Below are 16669 nucleotides of genomic sequence, written 5' to 3' on the forward strand. Positions count from 1 at the left end.
ATGTTGAATATATAGTAAATACAGCTTAGTGATTTTTAACAAAACTTGAAATATACAAGTATTTTATAAATCTGAAAGGAAGTATCGTATCACTATTCAAAAGCATTTAATTATAGGACAGCTAGCTAAACATCACTCCTGGAAAAAAAGAGTGGAAAAGATGATTTAAGAGTCAATCAAGAAAGACTTCAAGTGTGAAAATCAGATGATTTTTCAGTCAACATAACAATGGAATAAAGCCCTGCTACAGAAAACCTGATTTCTTGCTTTGACAACACTACAAACTTGAGCAATAAATGCTACTGTACAGAAATAATACTTAAGAGGACTTTTTAATGCTATTCAATTTATTATCACGTGAGATTTTTGTATGCAAAAAAATGTATGCTCATACAGTATTACTGCAGGGTATTTTCAAAGATTAAAACCAACTTACTTAAAAATCTCAAAAACTGCTAGTGGTCAATCATCACTGAAATCAAACAGGGATTCACTAGGTTTAATACTAAATCTGACTGCAATTTATTATTTTCATCCTTTATTAGATAGTAAATAATTTTCATAAAATGCATACATGACAGAATAGTAAATTAGAATTATGTAGGCTAGTCAAGTGGTATGGGGACCAATTCCAGCAAAATGTGTAGCAATATAATCAGATGCAGCTCCATATTGACAAGTATGTGGACATGTTCAGAATGGAGAACTCCAAAATAAGTCTGGCTGAAGTATTATTAAGAAATTCCATAAAAACTCAAAACATTCTCATGACTACTTCCACAGCAAGGTCCATGACATGGCGAAAAAAAAGCGATGAGAAGCAAGAAGAATGCAAGCATAATTATTACTCTCTTTATTTCTATGATGGGGAGAAGTGATGGGGGAGGGAGAGGAGAAGAACACAGGTTTAACTCTCACTATTTCTACAGGTTGGAATTCAAGATTATTGGTTTGTGATTTTATTATGATAGGAGAAACCCTTGCTCAGTCCTCTTCAAAATCAGGCTTCACAGATACAGGATGTATAAACAAATCAGTTTGGAAGTACGGGAACTTCTGAAAACCCATCTGTATTTCACATATACATATTAGCTGTCCCGCTTTTACTTGATTTTGTGGTCTCGTTTTTCAGTGTAAGTATTGTCTTCTCCACCCTCAGCACATGCACAGTTAAGCCTCAGATGTAACCAAGGTAACTTCCTAATGACCCAGAGGAACAGCAAAGAGGTTGCTGCATCTTTAGAACCCACTGATCATTGTGGGCCACACAGCAAGACCAAAAGACCTTTCATGCAAGACCCAGGGAAAGATTTGTATTCCCACCTCTATTTCAACATCTCTCCTAAAAGCACTGCGTTTTCAATTTAGTTGGGCCAATTTGTGTTGTAGTAAAGCATAGATTTAGAGATTTGAAACTATTCAAGCTTTGGGTTTGCTTACTGCAATGAAGAGTTGCTGGTGTTCCCATCACGACTGCCACGGGCCATACTAGTGATCAGTGTCATTTTCTGCAAGAAGGGAATTGACTGCGCCACTGACATTTTCACATTTTCATTCAGTTGCATTGTTTCCTGCAGGACACGAGCTTATTGGATGCACAGAAGTTCTCTCATTTCATTGTTTCTCTTGGCTAAAAGTTACTTTCAACCACATCACAGAGGCCTGACGCTGAATTTCAGCATCAGTGGTCATGTCACCCCAAGATCAGTTCCGTAACACTTTTTCTCATTGATATTTCAATGTCAGATTGTGTCAAGATCTGAGTTTGGTATACTGTTTGCTGAATTTTCAAAATACTGCTGGCAACAGAAACTCGTGTGTAATACCAGAGACCCTAACTGGGGAAGATCCAACTTCATCTGTTGTATCGAAGCAGATCTATGTATTGCTATGCAGTCTTTGCCTCATTTTAAGAATGACCTCCAATAGATGCTGCTAACCTTTCTGAAGAAGAAAACCTATGTGCATCCATCAGATGTCAGTAAAAGAAACTAGTTTCTGAGATGCCTACTGAAGAAGCTGAAGGGACCCCTGGCATAAGTCCATTTTATCCAGCTGAGAACAACAACAACCACCACCCCAGAACTCTCCCTCGAGATACTTCTTTGGTTTGAAGAGAAGGACTGATTTGTCAGCAGATGCACTGTCTCTGGCTGCGCGGTGCCTATGTGACAGATGACTGCAGAGATTTGGAAAGCAGCTGTTTCCTACTACGACGTTTTGTACTTGGCTTGAGGCTTGTGACATGCTAGGAAGGGAAGAGCTGCATCAAAGTTTGCCCTGACTGATAAGAAAAATCAGCTTTTAAAGCCCCTTCCCTTTCTTCTCTGCCAAAACACAACAGTTTTCTATTGAGAAAAATGAAGTATATCAAGGCATTCTGAAACATATAACTATCTCTGGGATCTAATTGGTCCTGATTTCCTCCTGTTTTTGTAGCACCCCTGAGTGAAGATGCTGTGTGCGGGCTATCACAAGGTGGTAATTATCCTGTTGCTTTAAAAAGATGGAGCTCTTCTCTTTTATGGTCATAGGATTCTATCAAACTGCTAGATTCCATCAAACTATTTGCAACGCCTAGGTATTTTGACATATTTTTACCTGTTTGGATTATAAGGATTATAATAGCTTTTAATCTGACAAACTGCAGGTTCAATGGTCAAGGTAAAAACGGTTTTGAATAGAGAGGATCATTTGAATCTGCTGATAATTTTTAAAGTTTTTGGAATGGTACTAGGACTTCATTTAATTTTACTTATTTGTCATAATGCTGTCAGGATTTTAAAGATTATATACGCATCTTGGCTAATCCTTCCTGGAGCACAGAGGTATCTGTCAACAAGTGCCCTTAATCTACAATTTTATTCATCTGCTGAATCTCAAACAAATTTTGCCCCACCAAATAAGTTCTCACATTCCTCCCAGTGTCCACTGTTTTCACTGGTTTTGAACCTATGCAAAAGCTTTTGAGCAACTATCTTCCGGAGCAAACAGGCTAAGAGTAATATTTTAAAACTAGACTCTTGCCAGAGTCTTTATCTTACATTTAGGGGAAAAACATATATAGATACAGGATTAACATTTGATTTGAGGAATGGTATTACTGTTGGATTTGGCTTAGATTTCTATTTACCAGTTTTGGAAGTGTAAACAACTCCAAATATCAAACTAAACTTTTCTGACTCATGCATCATTAATTACATACTGTAGTAAATATTTAATCTTCTTTTCATCCATTGACAGGTAGAATTAAAAAGTCTTTCAGTCTCCTCCAGATTTACTAACTCAAACACTGCCAAACAAGAACTGGTAATATTAAATTCCAATTAAGAGTTTATGATCAGATAAACAAGTTTCTTTGGATATGAAGATATCATAATTTCAAACATCAGCCCCGACGTATTTTTAAATTTAATTAAACACAACACCATGAGAGAAAAAAATTAAACGAAGAAGAAAGCAAGAGAGATGAAAAAGAAGTCCAATAACACATTTATTCTTAAACAGAGCAACAAGGCTAACATTTATTAGTATTCCTACTGTATCCCACTGAAAATACTTTGAAAACTCTGATTTGTTCTGTTGCTTTTGTTTGTCTGTATTGCTGGGTAGCTCTTAATTGTAAATGGTCTTTAATGAATTTCCTCTGTTACATTCAGATCTTTTAACAAAGAGTAAAATAATGAAGAGAGTGCAGTACGGGCTGAATGGGCTCACCATAACTAAAAGCTCAGAAAAAGAGGTAGTACCGCTGGACCTTAGGCATTTGTTTTCATGTTCAAGCTTCAGACAAAATTACAATGACCAATCCGGATATAATAAATGCACCAACCAATCTTCAGGATCACATCTCTGCATAGAACGGGGAGCCCAAAACAAGGGGGATTCTTTATTAAGAAGTATAGACAGTCATGAAACGGGGGAAGTACCCTCAACAGATGGCCCTCTGAAGGCTGCAGTGGCTCTGGATTACATGATTATTCACATGCTCACGTCCAAAAACTTTTTGACTTGCTTAAAGCATAGGTTTCCCACTCAGAATACGGGAGTACCGATTCATCTAAATCAGTGGTGAGTGGCAGGATGTTTACAGACACTGGATCTAGGCAGAAACTCCCAAAGCTCCCCTGATTCTCTGTAAAGCCCATGCGAGCTGCAGCACAGTCCCATTAAGGCCACAATTTTGAGAGCTGTAGTCACTTCTGAAAGTTTCCAAGAGCTGCAAAAAGCGGTGCCCTTTGGAAAAACAACAAATATCTACAGATGAAAGAAGAGGCATAAAACCTTACCATGAACTGCATTTCAGGTGTCCTCTGTTCTTTGCTCCCACCTCTGTATGATTTTTCTTTCCATTCTTTCAGATTTTAGCATTTTAGATTTCTAAATGCTTTTTAAATCTCACCCGAAATCCCTTACCATCCACTAGATGTCATGGTAGCCTTACTAGTATTATTGAATACAAGAATGACTGAAGAGAATTAGGGGGAGTTACTTGAAATTTACCTCCTCTCTGTTTCTGACAGACAAGGCTTTAGACAGTGTGTCTAAACAGGACGATATCAGTGAAAGGAAGCAGGGTAAAGTGATTCTGTGCTGAAAGTTAATCTCCCTTCTTTCAGGAAGCAGATAGAGGGTACGCGCAGGTTTCCTCCTGTAGAAATTTCCAGCATCCCTTCAAAAGCAAATCTTCTAAAGCAAGGATTACCCAGGCTGTGGAACAGGCCGGTAATCCTTGTGCTGGGGAACGAAAGTAGCGTTTCCCGATTCTGCTAAGGTGGATGCACATCAGCTCTGCGATAAGCACCTCCACATAGGCAAATAAAGACCGAGCAATAACTGCCTGCCGGTGGAAGACTGGTCAATGGGCGTTTACAGATGTGCACAGCTCTGACTTTTCTACAACACTCCATGAACAAGAGTATACTTAGTGGCCGGGGTTTTAAGATTGAGTTTGGAACTTTCTGAAAACTACAATTTAAACAATGTCTAACATCAGAAGGAAATACTTACATTTTGATATATTTATGTTTTTTGATAGTTTAAAAAGGAACACACCATCATAGAAACAAACTCTGAATAGGAAACTTCTACAATTTTTTCAAAAAAGGAGAGAATCTTTGCAGCAGGAAAAATAAGCAACAGCCACCACAGTGCATGTAGTATACTTTTGTCCATTCACACTGTACTACTTCTAATATTTCCATTAATAGAAGATGGTATCTTCGAGTGCGAAAAGTTGACAGAGTTAGAAAGAAGAATGTCACACTAATGCTTGGTCACGTAATAATATGAAGCTACATAAGAATGGAAAAAAATGCTGACAAAAACATTGATTTTACTGGAATGCATGTTTTACTGAAAAGTAAGGAAGACGGGAGAATCAGTATCTGCTCAAATATAGAAAAGCCCATCCACAATCAGAACACTTGATTCAGTTTACAGAAAGAAACATTAGCCACAAGAAGAAATAGATAAGAAGAATACAGGTCTGTACAGAACCTGTATGTTTCAGTGCTCAGAACTGAAGGTTGCGCAAGACGGAGAGGCAGAAGAGAGAACACGCTCATGCTTTAAAAAAGAAAATTCTTGCTATTTCGTCCACAGCTGAAGCCTTCTCAGCAGTAAAATGTTTTTAAGAAATGCGTTAAAAGCCCATTACACAACTAAGAGAAATGGAAAAGAGCTAGCACATCTGAATTCACTACATATTTCATGAAGAAACCCTCACATGGATTGATGCAGAAGTACTTAGTGCAATTTACAGGAAAAAAAAAGGAAAAGCACTTTCTTTTTATGTCTTCTAGAACCATATACTCATATCAGAGATAAGAACTACATACCTGGTCTCTAGACACTGATCTAGTTAACCTGCCAACCGCATTTAACTGTAGATAGTAAGTGATGCTTTGCAACCAGCAAGAATGTGTTTAAGCACTTAGTCAGCTGAATAGCGTTTTCTCTCAAGAGAATTATTTTACCCATAACAAAACTATAACTGTTAGAATAACAGTAATCCTACATGCATTCTATGAGGGACCACTCAGCATTACTGATATAAAAGCAAAAATATTACCTTGCTTTATACTAGAGCTAGATCTCACCTATCAAATGTGCAACAACTAGAAGGCAGAAATTTGTAGATTAGTGTAACATAATTTAAAAAAAAGCTTAGTACACTTTATGGGCATAAATTTTTTGATTGAACTTTTTTTATTTTATTTTTTTTTAAATCATTGCCATTTATAGCTATGTCTCTTCATTCAGATTTTCCAACACCAGTCAGCAGTATTCCAAGATGGGGATACTCTATGTTGTATTTTTCTACAGTTTAAATAACTATACTGTGTCACTTCTCTCTATTCATTTAAACCTGTTTTTTTCAACACTTTGCTTACATAACCATTCTTATACTTCAAGTTAGGTGCTACGCTTCTTGTAGCTTGTTTTTAAATCAAATCTGAGATGCATCAATACATATTAGAAAATTATGTACCCGTAGGAGTGAAAGTATATGATAAACTTACGAAGCTACACAGTATTTTCCATATCAAAAAGCATGTTATTTTCACTATTTTGCACTGGACATGATAGTTATCAATTTGCCAAAAATAATATGCAGGTCCTTTAAATTTAAATTGCATCTGTCAAATACACATGATGTCACTTTTGTCTAGAAATAATTTCTCAATCCCCCCCAATAATTCATGTTCATTACATCTTTCTGGAATGCCTTATACTGCCACATACTGATAAGCATTTAATTTCTGAACTCAACCTTTCTGAACAGCATTTATACAACTAAGTAGTGAAGCTCTAGACAATTTCTCAACATAAAGAGCACGTGTAGACCACATTTTCTGCCAAGTTAGGAGTTTACAAATGATTTAGCAGAGACCTCGCTCTTGTATTATTTTGATAAATCATTGTTTAGTACTGCTGGTATAGACCAGACCAATGCTTCAGGTGTAAAAATCTGAATTGCAGAAAGAGGAGTTGGATCTCTGCTCTCTTCCCAATTCTTACACAGACTTCACACCTTTTAAATGGGTTTTAAATGCATATTCCCACCAATGAAGACTGGGGTTGGGTGTAACAAATTCACAATTTTACATTCCTACTGCAGTATCTCAGGCTGTTCTAGGTCAGTGTAGTCAAAAGAAGACAGGTATGAACAGATGTCCTTTTGATGAACTGAAATTTGAATTCTTCCCAATGCTGTTAACTTTTTTTATTTTTTTATATATATATATATATATATATATATATATATATATGTATGTAACAGCAGAAGAATCTCACTTTTGTCACTGTTTCCAGTCCGTTTAAACTAGACTGTGAACCCTCTGGGGTGAAGAGTCTTACTGCACATTTACAGATTGCCAAGCACAAGCTAGGCTTATTGCAGTAGTTCCTGTAGTGTCCAACTGGGTCCAATGCAGTTTCCACTCAGAATATCATCATTCTAGATTAATACAACCAAAGTCTATAGTAATCTTTGCATTATGAAACAGATACCAGAAATCTTCCACTCTTCCCTAATGAAAATACTATCTTTGATTTTCTTTTATGATGAAGTGACTACATCTGTGGATGAGGGGAGAGCAGTGGATGTTTATGACCTCAATTTCAGCAAGATTTTATCATCCTTGTATCTGATTGTATCACAATTCAGATGGGTGGGCTACCAGATAGATGACAAGTGGCTGGATTACCAGGCTGAAAGGGTAGCAGGTAATGGTTCACTCTACCTGAAAGCTTGTTACAAGTAGAGTTCCTAAGGTTCCTCTTCATTTTAGTACCTTTATCAATGATCTGGAGAAGACAGACAGTACCCTCACTGAGTTTGTGGATGACACCAAACTGGAGGAGTAGAAGAGGGGGCACGACACAGAGGAAGGGACACAATACACTGAAAGGCAGGACTGCCATCTAAAGGGACCTATATAAGTTATAGGTATGGGCTGATAGGAACCTCACAAAATTCAACAAGGACAAATGCAAAGTCCTTTACATGGATGGACTAAATCCCTGCACTGGTTCATACTGGGTTACAGATCTGCTTCGCATAACCTAGTTAATGGTAGGCTAAACATGAATCAGCAGTGTGGCCCGGCAGCAATGAATGCCAGCAGTATACTGGGCTGTAGCAACAACCAGTAGTTTGAGGGAAGGGATCAGTCCCTTTGACTTGACACTTGTTGCACATCACCTGGAGGGCACATTCTGTCTCCTCCTCCAGTTCATTCAGCTTTGGTTGCCACAGTACAAGACAAACGTTGATAAACTTGTGTCCTGGTTTCGGCAGGGATAGAGTTAATTTCCTTCCTAGTAGCTGGTACAGTGCTGTGTTTTGGATTTAGGGTGAGAACAATGTTGGTAACACACCAATGTTTTAGTTGTTGCTAAGCAGTGCTTACACTAGTCAAGGACTTTTCAGCTTCCCATGCTCTACCCAACTGAGAAGGCTGGAGGTGCACAAGAAGCTGGGAGGGGGCACAGCCAGGACAGCTGACCCAAACTGGCCAAAGGGATATTCCATACCATGTGACGTCATGTTCAGTATATAAAACTGGGGGAAGAAGAAGGAAGGGGGGGACGTTTGGAGTTATAGTGTTTTGTCTTCCCAAGTAACCGTTATGTGTGATGGAGCCCTGCTTTCCTGGAGATGGCTGAACACCTGCCTGCCGATGGGAGGGAGTGAATGAATTCCTTGTTTTGCTTTGCTTGCGTGCGCAGCTTTTGCTTTACCTATTAAACTGTCTTTATCTCAACCCACGAGTTTTCTCACTTTTACCCTTCCGATTCTCTCCCCCATCCCACTGGGGGGGAGGGAGTGAGCGGCTGTGTGGTGCTTAGTTGCCAGCTGAGGTTAAACCACAACAACTTGAACACGTTCAGTGGAGAGCTACCACCAAGATGGCTGAGACTGGAGCATATATCCTGCTGAGGGAACTAGGTTTGTTCAGTCTAAAGAGAAGGTTTTGTGGGACTTAATAGCTTTCCAGTACCTATGAAGTGGTTACGGAGAAAGTGGACCCAGCCTCGTTACAGTGGTACACAATAGGACAATGAGAACCAATGATCATAAACGGAAACAGAGGAGGTTCTGCCTAAATATAAAAAAAAAAAACTCACTAGGAGGATAATTAAGCACTAGGAGAGATTATTCAGAGAGGCTGTGGAATCTTCATCCTTGGAGGTTATTCAAGACCTGGCTGGACAAAGCCCTAAGCAACCTGGTTCAAATTCAGTGTTGACTGATTTGAGCAGGAGGTTGCACTAGATGACCTCCTGAGGTCTCTTCCAACTTAAGTCAGTCTGATTCTATAAATTCAGGTCAGCGTAACTCTCAGAGGCTATCCTTTGTGTACCGCAATCAGGAGGAACTTATTACAAACCCATTTCTGTAAGAGTTAAATTACCCATCTTGTATGCTATGGTCTGGAATTCTCTCTCCTCCAGGTGTAAAGGATAAAATGTAGGTTCTTACAGAGGGAAAGCTTAATTCCCTACCACCTACAACAACTTTTCGATCTTTATGAAATACCTATCCAACTCAAACACTGGAATGGAAAAGCAACAGCTGGATTTAAAAAAAAAAAATAAAAGTGAAGACTCCCATGGTTTATTTTCTTATTAGTCCTCTGAACACACATGCTGTTATGAAATGGTGCAGCTCTTTGGTACAGTAAAAGGAATGAAGAAAAAAAAACCCTAACCATTTTGCATATGCAGACCATTTCCTATGTCTGCAAATTCTCTAGTAAAACTCTCCTTATTACAGTTATCTTCCCGAGCTTTCTGATTCCAAAATTTCTTCCAGATGCAGAAATAAATTGTTCATTTGCAACATACTAATTTTCCATTCTGAAACTGTACGTTAGATTTATTATGGTATTTTTAAAAGGTAGAGGTAAGTGTAGTATTTTAAAAGTATGTTAAAGCTATAGAAGGTTTAAACATATCCCTTTCAAATTGTACTTTCCTAGAGAAAATGCTATTTATATGTAGAAGTAAAAAGAGTAAATGAAGCTTGGGTAAAGGCAGTAAGCAAAACTTAAAATCAAATGAGTTCAAGTCTCATTACATTCATGTTGTAAAAAGTAACAGACTGAGAACTTTGAAAACCTCCAGCTTTTATGAGCCTAAGCCACAAGATTTTACAAGTTAAATTCCCTCGTCAGCAAATAAGTTGTCATGTGTTCCTATAAGAAGCTGTAAAATCAAGTGCATGTTCAGTTATTAGACTTCTCAAATTAGACAGCAAATTAAAAGCCTGAATAATACTGAATAAAAGCCACAATAACAACACCCTGAAATCGCAGTCATTCAATGAGTTCCAAAATCTACTTCTCTTACTTTAAAATGTATTTGTTCATTATCAGCTATTCTTTCAAACTGTAGTCAATAAAACCAGTTCTATAGCATTTATGGTTTGGAAAAAATACAAAGTACAAATTATCTAACATAATTGTGTTTATAAATATGATTTGCAATTAAAAAACTCATTATTTATAAAAAATTATCCCAAAATAATGTTCAAAATCACTTACGAGAAGACCTAGCTGTAATAAACGTGTAGTAAAAACTGAGGGACATTTTGACTTTTCAGTGACTTGCACAGTGTCATTATTGTAAAGATAAGGGATACCTCCAAATCCAAACAATTAGGACCAGTAACTATTTACAACAGAATAGGTGAGAAGACAGAGAATCAAAAAAATCTTATAGTGAAGAGGTGAGACTGTCAACACCCTCCCACTCCCCCCAGAAAAACTGTAAGAAGTTTTATTCACATTTGGTGTAAAGAAGGACATTCATACAATTTTAAGGCATCTTCATATATGACTTCAAAAGTTCGATAATGATTAGGTTTAAAAAGCATTATGCTAACAAATTTCATTTCAAAGACAGATGTCACAACCAACTTCATGTAGCTAATTGGTAATAAATCACCAGCAACTAAATTGTAATGGCCTTCCAATTTTCAAAGAGACCATAGTTACCTGGTCTAAAAGATCTTCTACTTTTTTTTGCCATCCATCCCTTGCTGCATTTTTTTCACGTTCTTTCAGCTGCAATAGCTGAGTCATGGCTGCCTTCTTATCCTCTTCATGCTGAAGCCTCAGCTCTTCACGGAGCTTATTACATTCCTGTCTAAAAGCAAAGGTCAAATAACTAAAATGCAGCGGACCTTGTGCAAGAAGTGGAAAAGAATTAAGAACTCAGTAATAATTGGAAAGGCTTAGATAACAGCAAAAACCTTAGTTATACATTTCGTTTGCTATTACATTTGTATGTAATACACACTTCATTTCCTATTTAAAGATCGAAAGAAAAAAAATTAATACTTGCCGAAGATTTTCCGTCCATTTTATTTCCAAGTCACGAGCCATTCTGTCAACTTTGAACTTTTCCTCTTCTCTCATGGCAGCAATCATTGCCTCATGCTGTTGTCTCTCCTGATCTAGTTCTCCCTGCAAACACAAACTTCACAATAGAGACTGATCAGCAGCAAAAAAGTATTTCAAACCTTAAATGAATGCATTTATAACAAAAACATCAGTTACAATTGGCTCATAAAACTTGAACTATAACTTTTTCAGTGTGTAATTCCTAATTACACACAATTAACGCCTATACATCTGCTGGTATTTCTTACTTGTGGAACAGAATTCTGCATTCCTATAAAAAGCTATAAAAAGCAATTTTCCAGTAAGTCATTCTGGAATTAATCTTTTTGAATACTGTTACATTGAATCACAGAATAATTTATGTTGGAAAGAACCTCAAAAGGTCATCAAGTCCTGTTCAGTGCAGCACTAACTTCAGAATTAGAGCAGGTTGCTTAGGTTCTTGTCAAGCACGTTTTGGACTTTTTTTTTTTTTTTTTTTTTTTTTTAAATCAGCACATATTCATTATTTGAATTTCAAAGCTTGAGATATCTGGATTTGATACAAAGATCATGTATCTTCTTTCTGTTTCCTGACTGGACTAACTTGGTAGAAACAGGCTTTCAGTCTGAACACAGAAAAAAATTTATAATTCATATCAATTTCTGTTCAAATTCTACCACACTATAATAGTATTAGGTACTACCTAGAATCCATACTTACATGAAGATTTTTCAGCAGTGCTTGCTTCGTTCATGAGAAGCAAACATGGCCGTCTAAATTTAAATTAAGACCTTTTAAAGTGAGAATTTTTCTGTAGGATATTTTCATTTATATATTTTAAAATCTGTTAAGATAAATGTTATTGCCAATAACCTGCTATATATGAATATTCAAATGTTAGAATAGGTGAAGAAAGAAGAATGCAGTAGTTCATATGGACCCTTAGAGAAATTACAAAAAATACAGAGGAAGTTATAAACTGTAATAGGGTGCACATCTAATGACCAGAGCTGAAAGAAATTAAAAAACCCCACAAACAAAACAAACAAAAAAACCCAACAATATCCTGTTTCAGGCTGTTTTTGTTAAGAAAACACCAGCACGAAGACAGATTCAGGGAATTTTTTTTTTAATATTTGCTGCTCTACTTCAAAGATTGCTGTGATCTTGTAAATGTACATTGTTTACTGAAGAAAGAAAAAGGAAAGGTTATGGTTAGTATTAAAGTCAATGAGCTATTGACAGATTAACTGACAGTTCCAGTTCCATTTAAGCCAACTAAAATGGCAATATATTTGTGCTCAGAAAAATTAATTGCTTCAATTGTATAAAGTGGTCACATTTTCTGGATGATAGTCTGCTATCTTTCAAGATATCATAGCATATATCTTTAAACTGTTCTTAAGCATCTTCTGAAATTCTAAATTTGAGCCTGAAATGAAGACTGTGCCCATTATTTGAGGAAAACATGGTATGCATGCATATTAAAAAAAAAAAAAAAACAACCCCCCAAACAAAAAAAACCCAAAACCCCAAAAAAAACCCCACCACAAAAAACCTAAAAAGGTTTCAATGAATTCTAGAGCTAGTAAGCTCTGGATCTTGTTTTGCACCAAGACATGAGACTGTCTGGAATAGCACTGGTGTAACAATACGAAAATTCTGTTAAACCTCCGAAAAATCCGACTCTGGATATATTTTGTATGGATATACTTTGGAAGCTACAATTTATATTAACCACAGAAAGATGTGCTTGCAACATCTTCTCCCTGCTTGAAATTAAAAGAGAAATCTCTCTTTTAATGAAGCCATATGAAGCTCCTTCAATAACGTGTACACCATAACACTTCTCGCCATTTTAAAAACAAAACCATAATCAGTGTGACTGTACTTTGCACGATTTATTCTCCAACGTTATGGTTACCTCAACACTATACAATGAATCTGTGGTCTCTCGCAGTCTTGCTCTAGTTAATTCTAGTTCTTTCTGGAGTATTTCCTGAGTTTCTTGAAGACTGGAGATATGTCCTTCTGCAGTACCAAGGCCTTGTTCACTTTTTCGTACTAGGTCTTGCAGACGACACACCTACGACATGCAAAAAAAAAAAGTAATTTACATCATTATTACTAATGGCAGCCAAGTCATCCTGGTTTCATTTTCTTCCAGTGATTTCTAATTCCAGCCTAGACAAATTTTTATTCGCACAGCCTGTTCTCCTTTAATATCGCTTACTGTGCATTAAAAAACAAATTCCTGTAATATTATAAAATCAGATTCAATTAAATGATTTTCACAAGAAAAAAATCCAACGTATATTTGAAGTATTTTGCAAGGAAAGAGGTTACATAAAAGTTCTGAAATTACGTGTAATTCTACTGTGAGAAAGTATGTTTTATGCAAATTAAAATAATGAGAACCACTATTTCAAATATATAAACTCTAATCTAATGGATAAATTAACTTGTGCTAGGGTAAGTTTCTTCTAATGGACAAATTAACTTGTGCTAGAGCATACATTTCTCTGTCTTCAGGTTGCTACCTGTCCATAAATTAGCCCGTTTAAAGCTCAATCTAATATCTGTAGAGTGTAATGTGATTATTTCCCTAACTGCTATGTACACTTTCCTCTGCCTGTTTGTGTTTCAGCTCCCCATCTGTAAAACAATGATACTTCTTTGCTTCAGGTATGAATGTTAGAGATTGAACGTTGTTCACCAGCTACAGGAAAGGAAAAACTTTTTAAATATGTAGGCTGGAAACACAGAATAAAGGGAGGAAGGGGGGACCAAAGAACAGCAGCTAATGGGAACTGAAGTTTTTGCAGAAGTAATAGTCTACGCCATTGCCTTTGTACGTTGAGATAAATTCATTCACAATGGGACAAGTGTCCCAAGAAAAGACTAGCCTTTGGTTTGCAGGTATGAACAGGTAACAGTTATAACTACTCTTTCTGTTTGTTAGCATAATTATATGCAAATACTGTTAATGACATACACAGACACACACATATACACACACACACACACCCTCCCTCCCAGAACTCTCTCCCTCTGTATGCAACCCATGGAATGTTTAAAAAGAGGGACTCCTCCTTTCCTCTCAGCAAGGAATCTCAAATTTCTTTGGCGTGACAGATCTTAGAGAAAAACTACTGTAATCTTGAGCACTTGTCTATGTGCTCCTTTGTATTATATACAACTAGTAATTCCCTACAAAGCACTACTACCTGAAGGAGTACCCCCACATGAAACACTGCCCCTAAAACTGTATTGATACCCTCAAAGTGCACCACTGCCTATGTATCTGGTAGTAGCACACTGCTTGCACAAAACGTGAACAGCAGTCCCGTAGATCTAAAGGATATGGAAACGTTATGCAGGAATGCCACTCACAGGGCTTAGGTCAATTCTACTGATGACAAAGCAATGCTGGAGGCTGTTTAAAATGGTCCTTAGTAATATCATCAGAAATCCTTTGCATGGAGATGGCCAGTCCTTAGACTACTCTGTCAAGTGACACAAATGAAGTCTTTCTAAAAGGTCTTGGCTGGTCAACAGTGAAAGGAAGCAAATCTGGAAACAGCCAGCCTCATCCTGGTATATATGTAAAAAAAGTTAGTATCTTGACTTAACCAAAACCCTCAGAAAAATCTCTGGCAAGTATTTAAGATTACACTGTTCTTAAATAGCTTGGTACTAGGAACAAGCCTAATGAGGCTTGAATCTTCCTCATCCTTTAGCTAAGATAATTGCTATCAAAAAGTCTGTCAAAAAGAAAAGAGGATGGCATAGGTTCAAAACCAGCTCTCTCAGCAGGGAAGCTGGAACTAAGCTACCATCTGCAGAAAGTAATAAATACATGCCTATTGTTAAATGACATCTGTAACAAACAAAAAAGGAAGCAGCAGTAGAAATGTAAGAGCTAAGTTAAAGACGTGCCAGACATTTCACAGGGAAGTTTCTCCCAGCTCAGTGAAGACATTGAGAAACTCTTGTCAGTTGTCAATAGAGACCTAAGAGTAAGCTGTGGTTGCAAGTGAAGCACTTGTCTCATGTGCTTAAGATAAACATAGTGTCCTGGTTTCGGCAGGGATAGAGTTAATTTCCTTTCTAGTAGCTGGTACAGTGTTTTGGATTTAGGGTGAGAACAAAGTTGATAACGCACCCATGTTTTAGTTGTTGCTAGGTAATGCTTACACTAGCCAGGGACTTTTTAGTTTTCCATGCTCTACTGACTGAGAAGGCTGGAGGTGCACAAGAAGCTGGGAGGGGGCACAGCCAAACTGGCCAAAGGGACATTCCATACCATGTGACGTCATGCTCAGTACATAAACTGGGGAAAGCTGGCCGGGGGGGCCGCTGCTCGGGGACTGGCTGGGCATCGGTCGGCGGGTGGTGAGCAATTGTACTGTGCATCACTTGCTTTGTGTATTATTATTATTATTATTATCATATTATTATTATTATCATTTTATTTCAATTATTAAACTGTTTTTATCTCAACCCACGACTTTTTCTCACTTGTGCTCTTCCAATTCTCTCCCCCATCCCACCGGGTGGGGGGGAGTGAGCGAGCGGCTGCGTGGTGCTCAGTTGCCGACTGAGATTAAACCACGACACATAGTAATAAAGTAAAACGTATCGCCTCTACTATATGAAGTGGATTTACAGACCACCCTGAATTTATTGCCTGTATGCTTCCTCTCATTCTCTCAATATGCAAAATACACTCTATTACATTTATCCTGGCATGAGAATGTATATAAGCTCAATTACTAAATAGCAGCTGGCCCTAATTCCTTATTTCAGTTTATGTTAAAGTTATCTATTCCTTAGCTATGCCTCTGTTTTCTTAATTCAGCGTGCTGATGAATTTTCCAAGCCTGAACTTGATAGCAGTTAGATAATGAAAATTCATTCTTAAAACATTTGAAGTGATTTCCTTCAAAGAAGGAGCAAGTTTATTACTCATGAACCCAAGAGAAGTTGATAAAGAGTAACTAAATTAAAACCTACAGTGTTGAATGACAACAGAATAATAGTGCTCTCCTCAGATCTAATCCAGCAACAAGGAAAGTTAACATACAACAGAAAAGTTAAACCTAAAAAGAAATAACAATCCTTTCTGTAATTTTGAAAGGAAAAACAGACCCATGTATGATTTTGTTAAGATATATAACAAATACATCACATTTTCATTAATTTGGATGTAGGTAAGCATACTGTGAAGAGAGCAAGAGCAGTTCCAGCTTCAGTTTATACCTTCTCCAAG

At 37.2% G+C, this 16669-nt stretch overlaps 1 protein-coding gene across 7 annotated transcripts in view; it reads right to left on the bottom strand.

Moving 5' to 3' along the window:
• Positions 1-16669, bottom strand: part of FAM184A (family with sequence similarity 184 member A) — an 85092-nt gene that overhangs the window by 23259 nt on the left and 45164 nt on the right. For all 7 annotated transcript variants that reach the window (XM_076333493.1, XM_076333492.1, XM_076333489.1 and 4 more), the window contains exons 7-9: positions 13322-13483; positions 11356-11477; positions 11007-11157 (exon numbers count right to left, since the gene is read on the bottom strand). In XM_076333493.1, coding sequence (XP_076189608.1) covers positions 11007-11157; positions 11356-11477; positions 13322-13483 — 435 coding nt within the window. The remainder of the gene's footprint in view (positions 1-11006; positions 11158-11355; positions 11478-13321; positions 13484-16669) is intronic.

This window comes from Aptenodytes patagonicus, chromosome 3 (assembly GCF_965638725.1).
Source record: "Aptenodytes patagonicus chromosome 3, bAptPat1.pri.cur, whole genome shotgun sequence".
Lineage (NCBI taxonomy): Eukaryota > Metazoa > Chordata > Aves > Sphenisciformes > Spheniscidae > Aptenodytes > Aptenodytes patagonicus.